Genomic DNA, 24,364 nt, shown 5'->3' on the forward strand with positions numbered 1-24,364 from the left:
TTTATATTTTATCTCCACTTTTAAAAAACAATGCTAATTTTAAAATATAAGTATCTATGTTGGATGTATATATTAACTGAGGACCGGAAAGATAGCACAGCAGGTAGGGCATTTGCCTTGCATGTAGCGAACCCGGGTTCGATTCCTTCATCCCTCTCAGAGAGTCCAGCAAGCTACTGAGAGTATCCCGCCCACACAGCAGGGCCTGGCAAGCTACCTGTGGCGTACTTGATATGCCAAAACAGTAACAACAAATCTCACAATGGAGAAGTTACTGGTACCCACTCGAGCAAATCAATGAACAACAGGACGACAGTGCTACAGTGCTATATTAACTGAATATTTTATAATAAGCATACATATTAAAATGTTTATTAAAGTTGTGTTTTTAATATTTCTACATTATGCCATGCAACATGTTGAACATTTTCACCCGTATATATCCCCATATATCTGGCCTATTTGTTTATAAAGTTTATGGGGAAATGCCTATATAATTAAACCAGCTTTGTAGACTCTGTTACAGTTTATCAGATAGGTATCAGAGGCCTAGATAGCTGGACTATGAAAAACCCTATAACCATGACAAAATGTTATCAATGAAAATAAGCTACTTTTACAATGTAGTAAAATAAGTCAGTGTCAGAAACCAATATTTGATGGAAAAGGAAACAGAAGCAAAAATAAGCAAATAGAAATACATCAAACTATGGAGCTTCTGTACTGCAAAGAAATGTAGACCAAAATGAAAAGAAACCCCACGGACTGGGAGAGAATATTTGCACACCACTTATGGGATAAAGGGTTAATATCCCCGCATGGCAGAGCCTGGCATGCTACCCGTGGCATATTCTATATGCCAAAAACAGTAACAACAAGTCTCACATTGGAGACGTTACTGGTTCCCGCTCGATCAAATCAATGAGCAATGGGATGACAGTAATATAGTGATATAAAGCACTGATAGAACATTACAAGAAAAACAAAAATCCCCATCAAAGTATGGTGGGTAAGGGGTGGGGGTGCAGGAGCAGGGGACATAAACAGAAACTTCCTTAAAGAAGACAAATAGATTGCCAAGAGGCATATGAAATTAAAAAAAGGTACATAAGTTTTCATCAGCGAAATGCAAATTAAAACAATGAGATGCCATCTCACATCAGTGAAACTGACACACACCACAAAGGACAAAGTGTTGGCATGGCTGTGGAGATAAAGTAACCCTCATTCACTGCTGGTGGGAATGTCAACTGATCCAGCCTTTTTGGAAAACAATATGGATATTCCTCAAAAAACTAGGACTCAAGCTCCCATATGACCTAGCAATTCCACTTCTTGGCATCTACCCAAAAAACCAAAACAGTCTATTCAGAAAAGACATTTGCAATCCTATTCACATGAGCCAAAAGTTGGAAACACTCCAAGTGTCCAAGAACAGATGACTGGATAAAGAAACTATGGTAATTTTACACAATGGAATATGACTAAACTACAAGAAAAGATATAATAATGAAATTTGCTGCTGCATGGAGGAGTCTGGAGAGTATCTCCTGAGTGAAATTAATCAGAAGAGGGACAAACAGAGTATGATCCAAGAGTAACCACCAAGCACTTCTGGGGGTTACCTTGAAACCCAAAATTCCCTTCTTAAAAAGACCTACTGCCATTAGTCAAAAGAGCCAAAGTTTTTTTCAAGTGAAAAACCGCTGGTAATTAATACGTAACCAGAAGGTAATTACAGTTGTATTTACTTACTATTTAGCTCAGTCTATAAAACACTCTGTCCTTGATACAGGCAGGGGACCCAGAGATTAAGCTGACCCTGGTCCGAAGACATACATAGGCTAGTGGAAGAAAGAGTATATATAGATCATGTATATGTGTGTGTATAGATTAAATGCAATGTGAGCCCTCCATTGTATAAATTTATAACTTATAAATGTGTGGTGGCATGACATAATAAAAATGTGTAGTCACGTGATTTAATAATATACATCAGAGACGATTGCATCTATCTCTTTTGTGCTTTCATATTTTAATCATTCTCTAGTAGTTTTTTTTAACAATGCAATAGAGTTACATCATCAATTTGAGGGCCAGAGTGATAATTCAAGGGTTAAGATATTTGCCTTGTATCCCACCAGCCCCAGTCCCAAATCCCTGGGGCTTATCACCCATGTAAGGGGCCAGAGACACTTAGAATACAGATACTGGAAAGCTATGTGGTCAGCATACATAGGAATGATTAAATTTTAAAACACGGCTAGAGAATTTAATAAGGAAGCATGATAGCTTTCCTATAAGGAAAGTATGCTTTCAGGTTATAGCCAAAGCCAGAAAACACCTTCAGAACCTATGTGCTTACTTCCTGTTTCCTTTCCTAATTGCTAGGGTTTCTTCAAACATTTAATTGTGGCTGATGAAGAACTGTGACAATAGGACAAATCCCTCATCTCAATAATCTAAACCTCTAGTCAAAATAGGACCATTTTAAAGAGTTCACCTTTTTTATGCTAAGGAGTACTCCTCTTATTATAGGAGTTACAGAGTGATCCATCACTGCTTCTTTGCTGCTCTGAGGAAGCTGAATCATCTTAACATAAAATTTCACTAATTATCCAGCCTCATTATCAGTTCTCCCTGTATAACACCGAAGTCTGTCTCATTCATCTTACCAATTAAGCATTAAATTTTCATATCAGAAAAAAAAAAACCACAAAATGAGTGCAGAGAAAATTTACTTTCTTGGAAAATATGAAAGAGAATAAGAAGGCCTTGAAATCCCTTTTCTCATACACAGACAGTGCCTTGATAAAGGAAGATCTAACAGAGCTCTTCCACTCACAGGGAAAAAAGGAAAAACTGACAAGTACATAGGCATTTCATAAAAGATTGCTCTCAATATCAAAGGAATCTCTTGAAAAAAAAGATGCCTTTTAACATACTTTAAAAATATCTCTAAAATACTATAAAATTCAAACACAAAAATACACATTACTACAACATTTGATTATATATTGTCATGAACATACAGCCACCACCATCACCACCCCCCCACTCCTACCCCACCTCCAAGACAACTCAGCCCGGAATCTCCCGTACCCCACCCCTAGGCTCTGGGAATCAAACCCCGGGGCTCACATATGCCATGCATATTAACTTTACAACTGAGAAATATCCCTGGTCCCTGTTTCAGTCTCTTCCGGTTCAAATATACTGAAATATAACCTAAATTTGATTAATGTATTAGATAAAATAAACTAGCAATATGAAGGTTCATTTTACTAAGAACAAGTCCCAACCAAACTTTCCCTCTCACTCACTTATGAAAATTTCAGACACCTTTTTAAGTGCATTCTGTTTCAATGAGCATCATTCAAAAACCTCTGTCCTGAAATAAGTGTTATCCACCAAACAACTCTACCTCAGGTAGAGCCAAATTTGTATCTACCAAATCAGTAGAGAAAAATTTTTGTCAGCACCCTTACAAACCTCAGGATCACGAAATAACAAGAGAGCCTATCAATACATTATGAGACACAATCTTAATCAAATGGAAGCAGCAAACAGATTGCAAAGTTAAAAAGCAGTGATTGTAAAATGATCTGATACATTTGATACCATTGTATTTCTTCATGCAAAAAAAGTAATCAAGATATGTACTTTTACAGAATGGGAGACTAACACCCAAGAATAGTAGAGATAAGGACCAGGAGTTCTGCTCCAGGGCTTGGGAACCTGCCTCACTTGCTGGATAAAAAGGCAGCTAAGATAAAGAAAGGAACACCCACCAAGTACAAGATGTTGGGAGGACCCATTCAGGTTGAAAGATGCATGCCAAAAGTAGACTATAGGTCCAAACATGATAGCCGCTCAACACCTCTATTGCAAACCACAACACCCCAAAGGAGAGAGAGAGCAAAAGGGAATGCCCTGCCACAGAGGTGGGGCGGGGTGGGGTGGAGGGAGTGAGGGGGCAGGAGGGATGCTGGGACCATTGGTGGTGGAGAATGGGCACTGGTGGAGGGATGGGTACTCGATCATTGTATGATTGAAACGCAAGCACGAAAGTCTTTAAGCCTATAATTATACCTCACAGTGATTCGCTAATCACTGTCACTGTCATCCTGTTGCTCATCGATTTGTTCGAGCAGGCACAAGTAACGTCTCTCATTGAGAGACTTACTGTTACTGTTTTGGCATATCCAATACGCACGGGTAGCTTGCCAGGCTCTGCCATTCGGGGGCGATACTCTCGGTAGCTTGTGGGCTCTCCAAGAGGGGCGGAGGAATCCAACACAGGTCGGCCCCATGAAAGGCGAAAGCCCTATCGCTGTGCTATCGCTCCAGCCCCGATTCGCTAATAAATTTTTTTTAAAAAAGATATGTACATTTTTAAACTTTCATAGTATTTCCCTTGAGTCTTATTTTTCCTTTATACGATTAACATTTCCTTTTTAACCTTTCACTGTGACTTTTTTTCCAGATTTAAGAAATTATTTCTAACCATGCTTATCGAGAATATAAAATGAATTGTTAAATGGCATGTTTATTGATAATTCCTCATCACTATATTTAGTATGACTTCAAAGGTTACAATTATCATTACAATACAGTCCATCAACCAAAAGACAGACTAAAACTGAAGCCAGTAATTGTGCTAGGAAGTGAGAGTGAGACTCTAATTAAACAGTTAATAAGCTACCTTTCCAAGGCTCGTGCATCACTGCCTTACAATTACCTTTAGGAGAATGTCTGATGGAATAATCGGAATGCTAAGTAAGGTATATGACTGAGATACAATAAATTATACTGATAAAGGGCAGGACTTAAAAACTGAACAACTAAACTATGTGCACTCCCTTCTGTGACAACGATCACTCACAGAAAACCTAATTTCTATAATCAACTTACTTTTATAGGGGAAGGCAGGAACAATAACTTGAAGAAATCACTGAATCTTACTGAGTGAGTATATTATCAGATAGAGCTTGAGAATTACTGTCTGTTTTAAAATCTATACCTGTTATTTTAAACCTGCATTATGGGAATTTTAATTAGGACAGCAAACAATTTTTGAGATACATCCAAGTACAATGTGAATTTCCATTTCCCCAAAAACCTACCAAATCACTAGCACTAAAGAACCTCTGCCCTCCTCTAGCCAAATTCACACCAGCAAGATTAGCGGAATCTGGAATTTTTATCTTGAAACTTTAATTAAATAATATAGCAATGCTCTGTAGCACTGTCATCTCATTATTCATTGATTTGCTCAAGCGGGCACCAGTAATGTTTCCATTGTGAGACTTCTTGTAACAGTTTTTGGAATATCGAATATGCCACAGGTAGCTTGCCAAACTCAGCCATGAAATAATATAAGGATGAAAAAAAATTATCAGAGAACATCCATTGTACCTAAGCCACTCAGGAGACTGCCAACCAAGCTTAGCTGCCTGACACCCTTCTGAAGTTTGCCTATGCAGTTTCCCTACTTATACTGTGAAATATTCAGTATCTTTAAAATTAATGTGTATTTTCAGTTTCTAATCTTTGAAATCATATAATCTTAAGTACTGGAATGTCTTAAGCAGATGTAGATACACAAAATGAAAGGAATAGATGTATCAAAAGGAATATCCAACTGTGAATCAAAGATAAGATATAAAATATTCCCTCCCACTTGCATAACATGTCACATTACTCAAACCATTTTCATTTATTTTATTTGCTCCCAGTTAGGATTCACAATGCATATGAGAAAGTTGAATGTATTATCCCTAAACTAAGCATGAGAATCTAAGTTAGAAATCAAGTCTGTTCAACAGCCATATTCTTTCTCTACATCTTAAAATTTAGGAGTGATGAATTTCCATTACTTGTTCGCCAAAATTCAACATAAAGGAACACAAAGATAATTTTGAAGCACAAAATAATGAGACAGGCAAGTTACCGGGTTTTACTATTAAAAAATCTCCATTTATGGCTGGAGGAACCAGTTGGGATGGGAGATGCATGCCAAAAGGAGAAAATGGACCAAACATGATGACATCTCAGTGTCTGTTGCAAGCTATAATGCCCAAAAGGAGAGAGAGAGAGAATGGGGAATATAATCTGCCTTAGAGGCAGGGGGAGGGTCGGAAAGGGGGTGTATACCCGGGATATTGGTGGTGGGGAATGTGCACTGGTGGAGGGATGGGTGTTTGATCATTGTGAAACTGTAACCCAAACATGAAAGCTTGTAACTATCTCACAGTGATTCAATAAAATTTTAATTTTTTTTAAAAAAATCGTCATTTAATTAATGGGAAAGTAAGATCCTGGGACAACTGAGATACTTTACTTGAGAAAATAATCCATTTCAATTAGGTATAATGCAAACTCACAGTCTATTAGATTCATATTTCATTCAAGAAAATTTTATTTATTAATGCAAGAATGTCATCCTTAAGATAGCCCTTAAAGGTCTGCAGGAACTCGTGGACAGAGTACGGCAGAGAACTATTTCCTGTCATTGGTTTAAAGTTCCTAACCTCAAAAAATCTTTAAGGAACTCTACATTCTAAAATTGTCATACTATCTGACATCTGTCCTTGGCCTTGTCCTAACTTCCTGATAGCCAATCTAAACAGGCACAAAACTTTCCGTAGCCATAGCAATAATTCCTGTTAGCAATTCAAGAGAGTTAGCCATCCCCACTCTCAGCCAAGCCTGAAACCATCCTGTGTTAACTCTGGGTCTCTTAGTCCTTCTATCTTCTGAGTCCCATCAAACTCTCAGGTCTTCCTAAGCTTTAAAAAGGACCCCAGGACTGAGGATTATCACAATTTTTCTTCTCTCTGAGGTGGTCAGTTGATATAAGGAATATGGTTCTTCTGATGTTGCCAACTAACAAGCTGGGCCCAGTTCCCAAGCTTCATTCTCTCAAAGATGCCCAAAGTCCCTAATCACTGTATAGCTGAACCTTACATCCCTTTCAAACCCCGCTCACTTGTTTCCATTAACATTTCCACTCCTCTGAGCCTGATGAAATTGAAGTCATATCTAACTTCCTCCATCTCAATGCTGCATTTCTCTCCTGCCCTCGAAGTGCTGTGGATGGACCAGGCTTGAGGTAGTTTAAACTGTTTCCACCAGTGATCCCTTTGCACAGGGGCTATACAACATAGGCAAGTGGGAATGGAAACACCTCCGTTTCTCTATGCATTTGATTTTGAATTACTTCTTCACCTGCTCACTCAGAAATTTTTGACTGTTCACAAATATTTCACCATCTGCATGGTCAATTCTGCAACCCTATCTGGGGGTTCGCAATCTACATTATAAAAGGTGATTATGGGCTTCCTACAAATAAATATGGCCCATAGACATTCTAATTTTGAGTACTGGGGTATATTATGCAAAAACTGTCTTTTTTTAAAAAAAAAAAAACCTGTTATTCCTCAGCTGACTAAAATTTGGGTACACATACAAGAAGGAAGCAAAAATTATGGGCAATTCCCTAGAGCATTGAGAAGAATCTATAAAGTTTTTGTTTTGGTAAAAGGCCTGGCAGATGACACTGACAAATCCTGCAATTTAAAACAAGCTCAGTTTGTCTTCCACCCTCTGAGTGACAACAAAAAAAGCAAAAGCAACTTTCAGTTCATTTTTCTTATCTCAGCAGGACAACTATTCCCCAGGAAAGGAATTATAATCATGAACCAACTGTAAAATACACAACCATTATAGCTGATTGAAATGAGTAGCATTCATGCTGCAATAGGAGGTCACTCTGGACACTTGAAATGGAAGAATACAGAAGAGGAAGCTAAGTCAGACCCCACTCAGCATCTGAAGGGATGCTCGGACTAGACTAGATAAATAGGAAAATTCCCTGAGGTCAATGTCTGAGGTTTCTTTACAAAGCTGAGTAGCTAAAATTTTAGACTTAAATGGAAACCAACCCGTTAAATATAAATACATTCATCAGTTATAAAATCCGAAAGATAAAAGCAATCCACCTGTATTTTTGTGGTACAATATTTGACTTGAAACATTTTAAACATTCTTGAAACTTTAAAAGTACTATCTTAATTACTTACTTATACCACCCTGACATCAAAAAAAAAAAAAAAAGGCACCTTTCCCAGTAAAAATTCCACGGTCAAATTAAGGCAACTGAAGGAATTTTAATTTATTCTCTGAAAAGTACTAAAATATTATAGGATTCCAAGTTCACCAAATAACTGGGATTTAGTTATGTCCACTTCAAAGACGTTAGAGATTCTGAATATTTGCTTGTCATTTAAAAAAATTTTTTTTCTTTTTTTTTTGCTTTTTGGGTCACACCCAGTGATGCACAGAGGTTACTCCTGGCTCTGCACAAGGAATTACTCTTGGTGGTGCTTGGGGGACCGTATGGGATGCTGGGGATCGAACCCAGGTCAGCCACATGAAAGACAAACGCCCTACTCGCTGTACTATCGCTCCAGCCTCAAAAAATATTTTTAATGCATTGTGAGGCTATAAAATTTTTCATCTTTAATGGCCCTTCAAAAATCATATTGCTAGCTCATTCATCTTACAAATGGACAAACTCAAATTTAATGAGATTAAGTAGACCTAAAGTGCAGTTTATCATGAGACACACACTACAGAGAATATGAGAATAATAGTGCCATAATCCACAATGAAGCCCTTCTTTACTGACCTAGGATCCCAGCTCTATAGCTACTGAACAAAGTCAGGTTAAATTTCATCATGATGCATAAAGATCGAAGAACAAAAGCTTGTACCTGACCAAGTATCAACTGGCTCTCTCACAAACCCATGGGGAGGAGTTCAAGCCAATTAACTGCCACTTAGGAGTTATTTTGTTTGCTTCGTTGATATCCTTTTGGCCATAGTTAGGAGTGCTCAGAGGTCACTCCCAGCGTAGGGGTATAGGGTATTACTGCAAAACTCGGACTCGGACTTTGGAGTAGCTGGGACTAAACCTAGGCCTCCCAAACATATCCACAAAACGCTTAAGCATTCTCCCTGGTCACTGGAGATATTTTAAAATAATATTGATAGTTTTAAGAAATGGTGATCAGTTGGCATCACTCTCTAGGAAACTGGCTGTTTACAGATCTATCCAATATCAATGCTTCTACACATGGCATAAGGCATGACAAAAATGTTTTAAGCTCGGATGCTGAATGCAGAGCCTGTACCTCCCAGCCTTCAATGTGAGACTGCCATTCCTCTAAAACTTCCAGCTTCTCCATCTGTCTCTTGGCCTCATTGATGTTGGAGCAGACGGCTTTCATGGCTTGGAGGGCTTCCATCACCGCTGCATAGTCACTGTGTTTCCTTGGAGTCCGCTTCAGCAACTCCTGTTTATACACAAAAAAACAAATCACCCTTTGATCTTCAGATTTCTGGTACAGCAGGTTCAGACAGACCAGGAAATGAAAATTGCAAAGATCGTGAGAGCCAGTTTCAGAAGTGATATCACAAACTCCACTAAGATGAAAAGAAAAACAAAGGCTGAACCAACCAGCATTACCCCATACCCATTTTGCAGTCACTTTAATTTTTCCCACCAAAATTTGAAGCATGTGTGTGTGTTTGTGTGTGTGTGAGAGAGAGAGAGAAAGAGAGAGAGAGAGAGAGAGAGAGAGAGAGAGAGAGAGAGAGAGAGAGAGAGAGAGAGAGAGAGTAGGGATTTGGTTGGGAACCACACCCAGCAGTGCTGAGGGCTATTTCTGGCTCAGTGCTTAAGGGTCATTCTAGCAATCTAGGGGAACCCATATGGTGCTAGGAATCAAATCCAGAGCTTCTGCACACAAAGCAGGCACTTTAATCCACTAAAATATCTCACCCTCCTTATAAACTAAACTTGATTCCTTTCTTCAAATTGTCAAATTTCCCAAATGCAGCACCTAATTTTTTCAAGTCCAACTTTTGCTTCATCGGTAATCTAGCTTTATATTTGCATATAAATTTTCCTAAAATTTAACAGAATAACAAATCTTAAGGTAAATATTTCTATGAATTCAAAAATAATTTAAAGCCAATTTTAATGCTTGGAGAAACTAAAAATGTGCAAGTAAAGCAAAAACTTTAAATGTCTTCTATGCTAGAAAACTACGTAATTTATAAATTCTACATTAGTCAGTAAAGGAAGAACCTACAGTTCTGTCAAGAACTCAAATTTATCCCATGACTAGTCTATCACATAGACCCCAATAGCTTTCTTTGTGGCAAGACTTTGTTTGGGATTTTCAGTTATTTCATATATTTTTCTATTCAGATGATCAGACCTAGAGTAATCTTTAACCGTTGAAATATATTAAAGATCTTGTTAGTTCTTTAGAAGCACAAAATTAAACATTTTCACCCACTGTCTAGACAGTTGTGACCACATTGCTTTTTAATTAGTCATTTGTTTCCTTACTACAGTTGCCATCATCGTGTAACCAACACAATTATAGAACTCCTCAGGCAAGTCTTAAAAGAATTGTCTCGATTCTTAACATGCAATGGGCTGAACTGTCTTTGAGTTCTGCCTTTTCTGAAAATTCTGCCACAAACTTGGACCTGCCATTTAATATGCTGCATTCTGTTCAGCAAAGCAAACACCAAATGAATAAATATTACACACTCCCAAGACAAGGTCTAAAGGGAAGAGTGGTGCCTGCCATAGAAGCAGGGTAGGCTGGTGGGTGTTAGGGGAACTGGGGACACTGGTGCTGGGAAATTACATTGGTGGAGAGATGGGTGTTGGAACACTGTATGACTGAAACCCAATCATGAACAGTTTTGGAACACTCTATCCTTACAGTGATTCAATTAAAAAAAAAAGTTGGGGTGGGGGGGCACTATGCTGGATCACAAATCCATAAAACGGTAAACAGGATCCAGAAATATTTGTAAATTATGTGAAGTAGTCAAGTCAACCTGTGGGCCATATTATGAAACCCTATTTAATTGTGTCCAAAGGCTACTGGAAAAACTGAAACTTGAATCTGGATCATTTTGAGCCACACCTGTTGGTGCTCAAGGTTTACTCCTGGCTCTGAGCTTAAGAATCATTCCTGAAGAGACTTAGAGAAGCATATAGGGTGCCAGGGATCAAACCTGGGTCAGCCACCTACAAGGCAAGTGCTCATACCCTTTTTCCCATCCCCATTTTCTTATAAAAAAATAACCTTTCCCCCATAAAAGGTTCTAGACAAGATCTCTCCACTGCTTAAAGCCTGCTATACATTATTTGTTAATTATGTATAATTATCTATAGATTATTACTAAACAATAATATATCCATAATTCTCTCTCTTGCAAGGTCAGCTCAGATACATGAGACCAACCCTAGTCATAAATGAGGGGTTTAGACCCACGGCCATGATTCTGAGTAACACTATTTCTTCTGACTCTTAGAACAAACACGTCCCTGGGATTGCAACATCAGAACCATGGGTGGAGAGACAGAATAAAGGTTAAGGCTGGCACGCAGCTGACATTGGTTCAATCTCCAATACTGCCAATGGCCCCTGCAGCACCACCAGAAGTGATCCCTGAGCAAAGGGTCAGACTTAACCCCTGAGAATGACTGGATATAATCCAAATTAACCACTCCCCACTAAAAAATTAGAACCAGGACTAGCTTCGGAGATGATTACAAGAGCAATTCTGAGCCACTAATGTAGAGTCTGAAAAGACGCCTAGGAAAACAGGAGTCACATTTGTGCAGTACCCTTGCGCACTACAGAAAGAGATAATAGTACCAGCTTCTCTCCTTGTTTGTTAAGGCTTATCAAGCAACTTTAATTTGCATTTTCATAAGGATAAATTTTACACAGAAACCAAATTCATGCAAATTAGTTGTAGTTTTAATTCAAATATATCCTTAAATTTCCTAAAGAAATATACCAATAACGTCAGTTAACATGTATTTCTATACATTTTAAAAACTAAAGCCAAGTAGTAATTAATGAAATAAATACAGCCTCATGAAATATATGAGTAAAAATTAGCCAATATTTCTGAATATATACTATCCAAAGTTGTTTGTACAAGTAATTCAATTATAATGTTATTTTATATATGCATATATATACATGCACATATACTTTTATAGGCATGTGCTACAATTCCATCATTATAATCATTCTATTTCATAGATGAAAACAGAAGGTTTTAAGTGATAAGATTATGTGACTCACAAACAGATGACAATATACTCATAATTTGAATTCAGAGCTTATATGTTTAGCCAACACCCCAAAACTGATAATTATATAGTTCCAAAATAATGGCTTCAATAATTGCTATTCTAATCTACTTAGAAATTCTTTGCAGTTAAGGTAGCAGTTAGTATATGCTTTTCGTAATAAAGATTTTGGCCACTGTAATGAAGCAATGAAACTACAACCATTAAAGGAGCAATTTTCTACTGACAGTGTTTATGTAACTGTCATTTCACTAACGGTTATGTCCTATGTGACTCACACCATTCCCTTGTAATAAAGATTCTAAAACCAGTCTCTGAAATTATTTAACTTTTGCCTTAACTATATTAGTATTATGTAGTCAACAACATTGGGGGACAAAAAAGAGTCAAACAGCCAGTTTACTTAAGGCAAAAAAAAAACTGTAAATAATGTGCTACATATCTAGACCAAATGTACTAAATGAGATCAATTTGAAAATTTCTAAATGAAACTAAAACAAGCATGTTTTCTACAAAGAGCTCTAAAGATCTCTTGTCCAAAATAAATTTTTTTCCTACCATATATATAAAATTGTGCAAAAATAGCTGTTTTCCCAGTGACCATAATCTAACTTTTTTTAAGAATATTGTACTATATAAAGAAAACAAATTTAATACCTACAATGTCAGAACTAGGAAAATGCTACTATGCAATAAACACCAAGAGTACCTTCAGAAGGAGAGGGTACTTGCATATTCTTTGTATCGGTGTTACTAAATATCCTTCCAGGGGAACATCTGTGTTCTTCCGTCCTCCAAGTAGCATGCAGTTCTGGGATAGAAATAAACATACTTATTACAATTTTTAAAATACAATGCTGTGAATTAATTTTCTTCTCTGAGAAAAATATTTTGTAGGGAAAGAAGAAATGCCTTATTTTTACATGAGTTAAAGAAACAAAAATATTTTAATCTATTACTTAAAAATTAATCTACATGTGCTCTCCAGAGAAAATGATAAACATCCTTATAGAAACAAAAGAGTGCATGGGGGGACTGGAGCAATAGCTCAGTGGGTAGGGTGTTTGCCTTACACACGACCGATTCCCAGCATTCCATATGGTCCCCCAAGCACCGCCAGGGGTGATTCCTGAGTGCAGAGCCAGGAGTAACCCCTGTGCATCACCAGTGTGACCCAAAAAGCAAAGAAAAAAAAAGTGGATTGACAGATCGATGGATGGATGATGGATGGATGGATGGATGGATGGATGGATGGATGAATGAATGAATGAATAATAAATGCATAGATGATAATGACAGATGTGCAGATACACATATAGAGTCTGCATACAAAAAAAAAAGGAGGCAGTATTCTTTTATAGAAGACAAGACATAGAGACAGCTAAATTCTAACCCATACTCTGCCAAAGATTAGTGATATGTCTTGGACTGATTTCAGGAGTCTACTTTTCCTCTCTCTAAAATAACAAGCTTTTACCGAGGACATAGGTTAGCCACTCTCAAGGAAGCAGGCAAGATATGATTTCCAGAAAGGAAAGAGAAATGAAGAAATCAAAAAATCAGCAGCTTGCATTTACCAAAATGTGATGACTGAGAGAAAACCAATTCTGATGATAAAGCGAGGCTTGTGAGGCTGTGTTTCGTGCACACACACACACACACACACACACACACACACACACACACACGGGGGGGGGGAGAGAGAGAGAGAGAGAGAGAGAGAAAGAGAGAGAGAGAGAGGGGGGGGAGGGAGAGGGAGAGAGAGAGACTCGTGGGTTCAGTGCGGTAATACAGTGGCTAAGACACATTGACTTCCAGGCCGCCAACCCTGGTTCAGTCCCCAGTCCAAGAGACTCCCAACGTAGACCTGGGTAGCTGGAGTAATCCTTGCATCCTCAAGCCTTTCACAGTGCTGTGCTAAACAGTGCCTTTATATAAAACTGGCTAGAAGGACCCTTGTGCCTTTGAGCACTGCCTGGGAAGTCCATGAATTCCGCAAATCAAAACTGGCAAAAAAGTTAGTTTCTACCAGAGTAATAGAGAATGAATGTATAATAAAAGTCTTGGGCTGGAGTGGTATTACAGTAGAAAGAAAATTTGTCTTGCACGCAGTGACCAGGGTTCAATTTCCAGCATCCCATTTGGTGCCCAGAGCACTGCCAGGAGTGAACCCTGAGTGCAGAGGCAGGTAACCTCTGAGCATCACTGGGTGTGACTCCCACACGAAAACATTCAAAAAAATTTTTTTAATCTAGTGAAAGACTTGGAGAGCCCAGCAAGCTACCAAGAGTATCTCGACTGCATGGCAGAGCCTGGCAAGCTACCCGTGGCGTATTCGATATGCCAAAAACAGTAACAACGAGTGTCACAATGGAGAGACGTTACTGGTGCCCAATCAGCAAATCGATGAGCAACGGGATGACAGTGACAATGACAGAGACAGTGACAGTGAAACACCTTGAACATCAAACTGATAATGTAGCACCTTTCTATCATCATTTAAAAATATATGATGCCTGATGTATTGAGAGAACAGGTGACCCATGGAGCAGAAGCGGAAAAAAAAAAAGATTGTCTGTTGCTGAACAACCCTCCTCTCTCTTGAGCAAAGCAGCTTTAGCTAACTTGTATGCCTCAATCTGCCAAATCAAAGCCACGACTTCAGAAGAAGACATAAGAAGGCAAATTAAAAATACAGAAAAAGGGCATGATGCCCTGTCGCAATCAGGTTATGAAAATATAGTAAGTACTGACCCAGGATCTATCTCTAGCCAGGAGAAAACCCTCAGCACAGTCAGGAGTAGTTAGAAAGAAAAAAAAAAAGCCCAATTCAGAGCCAGATTATGGGGCAAGATCATCAAAAGACAACCATTCTTGGGGCCAAGGAGAGAGCTCATGGGCTGAGTGCATGGCTTCCAAAAAGAATAATAGTACTACAAACAAAAAGACCAGCATTCTTATCTTACGACATTTTTAATATGGCCTCACATAATTCAGTTGACAAACTATACCAAGGTGAACCTCGAGTCACCTCTGCTGAGAGCAGAATGCATTTAATAAAACAGAAGAGCCCTAACAGTTTATAACAATATCATAAAATTTGAGTAGTGTGAGACCTTTAGGTCAATCCAGAGATAAGAACTCTCATAAAGCACTTGTAAAACTGGTCAGAAATGTTAAATAAAATTTAGGGCCTTGAAAATCAATTGAAATCAAATTAAAAATTGAGGCTTTTTTTTTAATGAATTTTTTTGAATTTCAGATAGACACAGTAAGTAACTGTGACATATTTGCTTGGATTTCTCCTGTTCTTCTCTAGCCCCCAGTTCTATGCTCCCCAACTTATTGACTGGTCTCACTCCACAGTGGCCCCATCACTATAAAATGGTCCTAAAAGCCTTTTGCCAGATAAAATTGCTGAGTAAAATATCCCTTATGCAGAAGTATTGTCAATAAAATCTGTGCAACTAATAAGAAAATAGGCACTGTCTATAGCACTGTCATCCCGTTGTTCATCAATTTGCTCAAGCGGGCACCAGTAATGAAGAAAATTCAAATCTCACTTATTTGCACTTGTTTTCCCGCACCCATGCTCAAATACAGATAAGATGGATAATGATATTTGATCACATCTGACCAACTGCTTAATCACTAACTAATCACTAAGTCAGCAGCCATAGGGGTCCCCTCTAAAAATAAAGATAAAGTTAATTTTTAGAAAATTCATAACTGCACATAAAAAAGAAACATGTTCTCAGACTAAGTATAAAAAAGCTAGTAAAAATAAATGAAAAACAACAGTAATAAAACTAGGAAGGAAAATAATACTATTTAGAGTTGCTGAAACAGTATTTTAAATGTTCAGTTTACAATAAATTGAATATGATTTTTAGTGCAGACACATGTAAGAACATAGATTCAAAACACACAAAAAAGGAAAAACTGAGAGAACTAAAACAGAGTAGTAGTTTTCAAACACCATCCATTATTAAAGCTGCCTACAGTTGTGAGAAAGCTTGAAAACCACTGGAATACGGCTTTAAGCAATTACACTGAAGAGTTCACTCTCTTCCCTCAATAACTGACAGACATCAAGAGGAAAAACTACAAAAGCACAACATGATTGACAAAAACAATCAATTTATAACTCTTAGCAACATCAACAAAATATATATAGTTTTAAGCACACAGGAACATTCTCCAGAACAGATGATAATGAATGATCAGAACAGAAGCCTTATGAATGATCAATCAAAATAAAGTTTAATAAATTTACAATAATTTAACAACCTAAGTGTGTTATCTAAGTTTGTTATCTAAGCAAAATGAAATTAAATAAGAAATCCACAGGGGGTAGGGGTTGTCTGGATTAGAGAAGTCTTATATAGGGAAATAAAATTTACAAATAACTGTAACTGTAATCATTCTATATTTTACCCTACTTGCAAGCTAAACACTTGTCTTGTCTTAGCTCTATGACTGATGACAGAACCATGAAATTGACAGATAATTTAGGACATTTTTATTCTGTCACTGGGGATGGCAGTATAGTATCATTATTTCAGAACCAGTTTCCCAAGTTTCAATTCTAAATTACAAGGCAAATAGGGCCAGGTGACAGAGGGAAGACAGGGCAAAAGACTTGAGATTAGAAACCATGAACTTTTTTCTGATGGGGGCAGGCACATCAACAATTGCTGAGAAAGAGACTTTATCTTCTAAAGCTGCCTGCAGTACCACCACTCTGTAAAAGACAGGCCTTGACAAAATGAGTTGTTCTCTCTACTCAGAAAAGCACAGAAACTTAAGAGTCCCCTGAAGAACTGTCTTCCAAGAAAAATTTCAAAGTGAACAGTGGAGTCATAAAACTACAAAGAAACCAGACCTTTTTGTGAAATGGAATGAAAATGGAACCACATGTCAAAGTTTATAATATGCAACTAAAACAGTATAAAGAGTGAAATTCAAAGCTTTGCACACCTATATTAGAAAATAATGCAACACACTTATCCTAATAAATGAAATCTACCTATAAGAACCTGCTGCTACCAGCATACTAAATGATGAAAGACTTAATGATTTCCCACAAGATGAGAAACATGACAGGAATATTTGTTTCTACCATTTGCACTCAATACAGTACTAAAAGCCATAGCTTGTGCAAACATGACTCCCATGCTCAAAAGGAAGACACAAAACTGTCTTTACTCTCAGATGAAACAGTACCATGTGTAAGAATTCTAAACAAAAAAATATTAAAGTATCTACTATAACTGTTACATAAATATAAATCACAACATTCAAGATTTACATACAAGTCAATAAAATTTACATACAATTAGCAACAAATCATTCAAAAATAAAATCAAGACAATTCAAATCACAACGGTGCAATAAAGTACAAAGTACTTAGGCTAAAAAACAAAATGAATACAAATTATGAATTTAAATTTATAGAAAATAAAATAATAGAAAATATTAGTAAGGTAACTTCAACCATATTTAAAACTTTTAATTTCCAAAAGACAATACTTTGAAATGATCAGACAAACCATATTGGGAGAAATAATTTTCAAATGATATGTCTGAAACAGTACTTTTATCTAAAACTGAAAATATTTATAAGTAGTATATACTCTAATTTATAAGATAAACATCCTATTTTAAGTATAAAAAAATAAATATTTCACCAGAGATAGTTGAATCATTTGAAACCATACCTATATCACTGATGAATAGGAAAATACAAATAAAAAATTTGTTGAGATAGAACTACACACTCCCTGGCATGGTTATCATAGAACTAAATGTGTTAGCAAGGATATAGAAAAACTGCAACTGCAAGAGTTACATACTGCTGATGGACTATGGCTTAGTAGCTTTTCCAGTTTCTCAGTGACTTAAGTATAAACTTTCCATCTACCCAACAATTCTATTCTTTGATTTATTTTTTTTTCGGCACACCTTTGATGCTCAGAGCTTACACCTGGCTGTGCACTCAGGAATCACTCCTGATTGAGTCGGGGGCATCATGGGGTGCCCGGGATCAAATCTGGCTTGGCCATATGCAAAGCAAATGCCCTATCCACTGTCTTATCACTCTGGCTAATTCTGCTCTTACCTGTTTTGATTTCAGCCCACACCCAACAGTGCCTATACCTTACTCCTAGCTCTGACCTTAAGAATCACTCCTGGCAGGGCTCTCAAGACCATATGGGATGCCAGGGACTAAACACAGGTCAACTGTGTTCAAGGCAAGCACCCTACCCATGGAGCTATATCTCTAGCACAATTCTACTATTATTATCTACCCTAAAAAATGAAAATGTATGCCCATACAGATATTTGAACATGAACATTCATAGCTTTATTTATAACAGCCAGAACTGAATATCTCCTGACTTTTCTAATCTAACAAATAACAGTTTGAAATGATCCCTCATATGTGTGTTAAAGGACTGTTGTGTCATTATTACAGTTACTTATTGACCTAATATTTTATTAACTGAAAAATTAAATATATTTTATAATTATAAATATGTATGATGAAAATATATAGTATACTCAGACAACAGAATAGCAGTCAACAATAAAAATAAATAGAAGGGTCAGAGAGATAATACTAGGTTAAGGTATATGCTTTGATGTAGTCCTGAAGGTCCCCCACCTCTGCCAAGGGGACCCAGGTATCTCTAGCATGGCAAGGTCTGAGAAATATCACATACTTGGGCCCTTACACTGAACAACCCAGTTCAATTGACCAAGAATTGCCAGGAGTGGCCCCAATCATCTAAAACATTGCTTTGAAGGCCCTCCCCAATATAAAATTAAATTAAAATGGTATGTGATATTATGTGTATGAGAAACCATTACTAATAACATTGTAAGCCACAGCTCATTTAAAATCTTTTTGTAAGAAATTAACAGAATATAGATAGATACTACGAACATGGAAGCTCAAAAAAATATTTTCCTCAGTAAACTAGGCACCAAAAAAAAAAAAATCTCATTCTTTCATATAATTTGTCTAAAATGTCCAGAAAGTAAGAAAATGCATAGAAACAGAAAGCAAACCAGTATTGCCCAGAGTTAATTGTGGGCGTGGGGGTGGGTTAAATAAGCATGAAGAATTTGGGGAATAATGGAAAAGTCCTAAAAGTTGATCATAGGGATGGTTGCTCACTTCAGGAATTTGCTAAACATCACTAAACGGTACAATTACAAGGTAATCCTCCCTGGTAACTGGATTGTATGACTACCAAAGTATGTTTATTTACAATTACCTAGAGAAATTAAATATACATTCTTTGTCTTTCATGAAAACTGAATAAGGACTGTTTGTAGGGGAAAGGTTATTCTTTGAATTCCCTTTCTACCATACCCTTGATTTGCTTCCTTCCTGCCCCACATAGCTCTTTTAGCTGAAGAAAAGGAAACCCTAGGGATCTGAGGGAGGGACGTCAAAGTAAAAATGAACTCTGGCATAGATGTGTTCCCTCACTAGGACCCTGTGAGTCTCACACAAACAATCCAGAATCAACGGAAGAGATCATTATCAGTGTTCCCCATAGTTCAGCTTCTTCCAGCCCTCTCTTCTTACATTTATCAATGGACTTCAGCTTCCCAGCTGGGTATATTAAGAAGTTCTCCCCACACCCCAGTTTTTTAATCACTTTGATGTCATTCCTTCATTTTTCCCTGGAAATATCAAAAATAACACATAGACTAACACTAAAAAACAGACTTACCAAAAGAAATGTCCGAATTGTTCTTATCTTATTAAGTTCAAAAAGCAATTTTTGTGCCTTCTCATGGTTACTACAATATTCGTCATAGATGCGGAACTTGTCTTTCTGTGAATTCAAATACATTTAAATTACATTTTATTAGACACTGGAAATGTTAACATGTGACATTTAGAAACAAACTATCATTATGCTCCAATAGCTAAAATATACCTATATATAAACTGTTTTTATTTTCCAAAATTCATGAAAAACAGCTAGAAAAAGAGATCGTATAAACTATTGTCCAATATGACTTCACCTACATTAACCGAACTGATAGCAAAGCAGAGAAGAGTACCTACATCTGTGTGGAGGATTCAGCCACAGCTTTAAAGGGGCAAGAGATTAGTCTATGAGTCCCCAGATAGGAAAATGGAAGAAACTGTTTTAAGGTCAAGGGAAAAGCTTATGCCAGGCCATAAATAGAGACATACAGAGTTTTGTCATCCGTTTTCAACAGGCACTAACATAATATGACCTGACAATTATATCTGAGACACACACACAAATATCTTCAAAGTAAATAGAAAATTGATGCCTTCAAATAAAGGAATTTCATCAATATTAACTCTAAACTCTTACCCATCTGTAAGATTTTTTTCTAAAGGTTATGATCAGTATCTCTTAAAGCAGTTGGATAATGGGAAGACCAACAATTTATCACATATTATAACTATAGTATATCCTTAGAAATGTCAGGGGCAGATTTAGAATTTTTATAGTGCTATGTTTCATAGCCAATAGAAACCTATCGAATTACTTAATTCAAGCGATAATATAAATTAGGTTAAAATAAACCCGAAATAGCTTGGTAAATTAATGGATGACAGATTCATAATGTGTGACAGAGGAAATGGATGTCAGCAGGCAAGATTCCCATGTGTAGACCTGGACGGAGACAGCAACTACTCCAGCTGGCAGAATTTTCTAATTCTTTCCAGAAATGAAACCGTCTGGGGTAAGTGGACACAAACACACATGGCCTCCAGTCATTCCCAAGAAATGAACAAACTGGTCTTCCTAAGCCTAGGGAGTTTCTTTCTCCTTTAAACACAATTATCTGTGAAATATTTACAGATTATAAAAACAACATACACACAATCTGTTCGCTACATTTGAAAAATATATCTAGAAATTACACAGAGAAATTACATAAAGGCTATATGGAAACTTTTTTAATTGCAATTTACAACTCATATATTTTTAAATTAAAAACTAACATTGCATTGTGATTAAAGCATTGATTTTGATACCCTGAAAATTACTCGTCCGCGAAGTGTTGTAAATAGAACATTAAGGTGTTTTTTTTTTTTAATTTTGTGGTTTTAATTTTTAGTATGAGTGTCCCTTAGATCTGTTAGGTCCTCAGAATGCTCTATATGCAGCTTTTTTACTTTGAAGATCAATCCCTCAAGAAGTTAATCAAACATGGAGAGAAATGAAAATAATCACACAAAGTTTAATATAAGACAACAAAGTCTGATGTGTAAGTTTTCTGCTCTTCTCAGAGCTGCCCTCTTAGAAACCACCTTTGAGAAAATTTCAGATGTTGGCATATGTGTACCGAGCAGCACCAGGGTTGTTCACCCCTGAGTTTGTCACAGGTTGGTTAGCAAGGGAACATTTCAATAAAAGGGTACGTTCGCCATTATAAGAGTTAGGATTTTCCGTCTCGAAAGAGAAATGCTCTATGTCTGAGAAAAACATAAAAATCCATTCATTATGAACAGCCTGAATATTCATTAGAATTCAAAGCTACAGAGGATGCGAAGAACTAACTCGTTGGGAAAAGAAAAGGCTGTTTATTCTTCACTGAATAAAATGGATGATGTGAGGCTCTCGCCCCTGTTCTGGCTCCAAGTGGAAGATTTCATTGGCCTTAAAGGACCCCGAACTTTCACTGTTGGATTTTTACTTCTGACACTGAACTCACACATACTACTATGCCAAAAGCTAAACTTTAACATCGAGGGGAAGGAGCTTTCAAAATAAACAGAAATTGAGCCTACAAAGTGAAGAAAGCAGGTTCCCCACTTCTTGCTGAGCATTAGGTTCTGGATATAAGCATTCTTCCACGACTTTCAAAAATTCCTTATGTACTGCAAGGATATCTTCAATATTTGAGAACAGCATCTATAAATAAATAAATGTGTCAGTAACTGACATAGTGAGGCATTTTTTTTAAGAAAGAGAGCAAAAGGAAGAAAGAAAAAGGAAGGAAGGAAGGAAGGAAGAAAGAAAGAAAGAAAGAAAGAAAGAAAGAAAGAAAGAAAGAAAGAAAGAAAGAAAGAAAGAAAGAAAAAGAAAGAAAGAAAGAAAGAAAGAAAGAAAGAAAGAAAGAAAGAAAGAAAGAAAGAAAGAAAGAAAGAAAGAAAGAAAGAAAGAAAGAAAGAGGGAGGGAGGGAGGGAGGGAAGGAGAGAGGGAGAGAGAAAGAAAGAAAGAAAGAAAGAAAGAAAGAAAGAAAGAAAGAAAGAAAGAAAGAAAGAAAGAAAGAAAGAAAGAAAGAAAGGAAAAAAGGAAGGAAGGAAGAAAGGAGGGAAGGAAGGAAGGAAGGAAGGAAGGAAGGAAGGAAGGAAGGAAGGAAGGAAGGAAGGAAGGAAGGAAGGAGAGAAAGGAGAGAAAGAGGAAGAAAGAAAGAAGGAGAAAGGGAGAAAGAAAGAAATCTGCGAATATACCATTCTTTATCAAACAGAAATAATTCCTCTTCCTCTTCCAGTCAGCAAATAGATTCATTAAACCAGATCGAACACTCTCTCCAGTTTCCACTCTAGGGACCAAGAACCAGTTCTGGTGCTCAGGAAGAGCCTAAGTGACCAAATCCAAGCACAATGTGCAAATGCCAGTAAAGACAATGAACTACAAGTCCAACAGTGCAAACAGGTTTGTCACTGGGCTCTTTGTTTCTTTTCTCCCAAGAGGGCACCCTAGAATGAACAGCCCTTTTCTGTACTGGAAAGCTCAATGTCTTGAAGTGAAAGCTGGAACAGTTTCAGGGGCATTTTTAGCTATAGGAGGACCCAGTCCTAAGGAAGCATCCAGTTTGAATAGCAAAGCTGGAGCTACAGAGAGAATCTGGCAATCACATTGGCCTCCGCGCCATCAATCCTGAATCTTCTCTTCTGTCTGGAGTTTGAATATGAGAGCTAGAGTACCTCCAAACTAATTTCAGTAAGGATCATGGGCTTTGCGCTCAGTATGACACAAGACCAAGTTAGCATGGAAAATATCAATGATGCTACAGAGAATTTAGATGAACATAACAAGTTAATCTCAATGTATCATCTTTTCTTGATATTAAAATTCTCCACTTAAAATTTCACTTCAAATTCTTCATTAGAATTTCACTTTAAGAACATGCTCAAACATTTGTTTCTTAGTTTCAGATACTCAGAAACTTGCACCAATGGGTCATCCAAATAGCTTTTTTCTTGAGAAATTTTCTTGAGAAATTAAATACATAGGAAGCTGCATCTAACCACAGCCTGCCTTCCTGAATCACACTACAAATCATGTTATACATACTTCAGTTCCCCTCCCCTAAACATAATAAAGTCCTTAGACTTAAGTTTATTTATATATCATCCCCCTTCTCAAACATTCCCCAGACCTTGGCAAAACAATTTCTGTGTCTTCGAGGCCATACTCTTAACCCCCGTTTTTTTCCTCCACACATCTGACAAGCACATGATTTATTTCCTTTTTCAGTTTTTTTGGGTCACACCTGGAAGTGCTCAGAGTTAAATCCTGCCTCTAACTATGCTCAGGGATGACTCCTGGCGGGGCTCAGGAGACCATAATGGGTGCCAGGGATTGACCCCACACTGGCAACATGCAAGGCAAACATCCACGGTGTACTATCTCTCTGGCCCATAGCCATGCTCTTATAGTAGAGCTGAAAATAAGTCGGAGTCCTTCGGTGACTTCCCAGTAATAAAATCACATCTAAGGAAAATCTGTGTTTGGGTCAAGGACCAATTTCCCCTCCTCACCTTTACTGTCTCTTCTGTTACATTTTTATCAACTTTTGATGCTGCACACTGGTTCATTCGATGTAAAAATGCCTGCATAAAAACAAGAAAAGATATTAAGAAGGGAAATTTCAGTGATTAAGATAATGGTATTGATCAGGATTTAAGTATTTCAAGGATGCAAAGTAAAAAAAAAATCTAATAATTGTGACTATAATTTTACAGCCTTTGTTGTAAAAGGTGAAGCTGCTGTGAATGATTACACCTACCTGGAAATTAGTTTGAGAACAGGACCAAAAGTGATCACATATGTGTGAACTAAGCTTATCCACCAGCATCTCAAAGTTCTGCGCTAAATATTTATAATTTATGAGTTCAGAATCATAATTCTGAACTTAATCTAATGAAA

At 37.1% G+C, this 24,364-nt stretch overlaps 1 protein-coding gene across 1 annotated transcript in view; it reads right to left on the bottom strand.

The window, feature by feature from the left end:
• PREX2 (phosphatidylinositol-3,4,5-trisphosphate dependent Rac exchange factor 2) overlaps window positions 1–24,364 on the bottom strand; it is a 298,055-nt gene that overhangs the window by 195,411 nt on the left and 78,280 nt on the right. Inside the window, 6 exon segments of the mRNA XM_004602407.3 lie at window positions 9,198–9,359; window positions 12,909–13,010; window positions 19,948–20,052; window positions 21,996–22,016; window positions 22,018–22,119; window positions 23,977–24,048. Of these exon segments, the coding sequence (XP_004602464.2) occupies window positions 9,198–9,359; window positions 12,909–13,010; window positions 19,948–20,052; window positions 21,996–22,016; window positions 22,018–22,119; window positions 23,977–24,048 (564 nt within the window).

The sequence above is a fragment of the Sorex araneus genome, chromosome 2, assembly GCF_027595985.1.
Source record: "Sorex araneus isolate mSorAra2 chromosome 2, mSorAra2.pri, whole genome shotgun sequence".
Taxonomy (NCBI): Eukaryota; Metazoa; Chordata; class Mammalia; order Eulipotyphla; family Soricidae; genus Sorex; species Sorex araneus.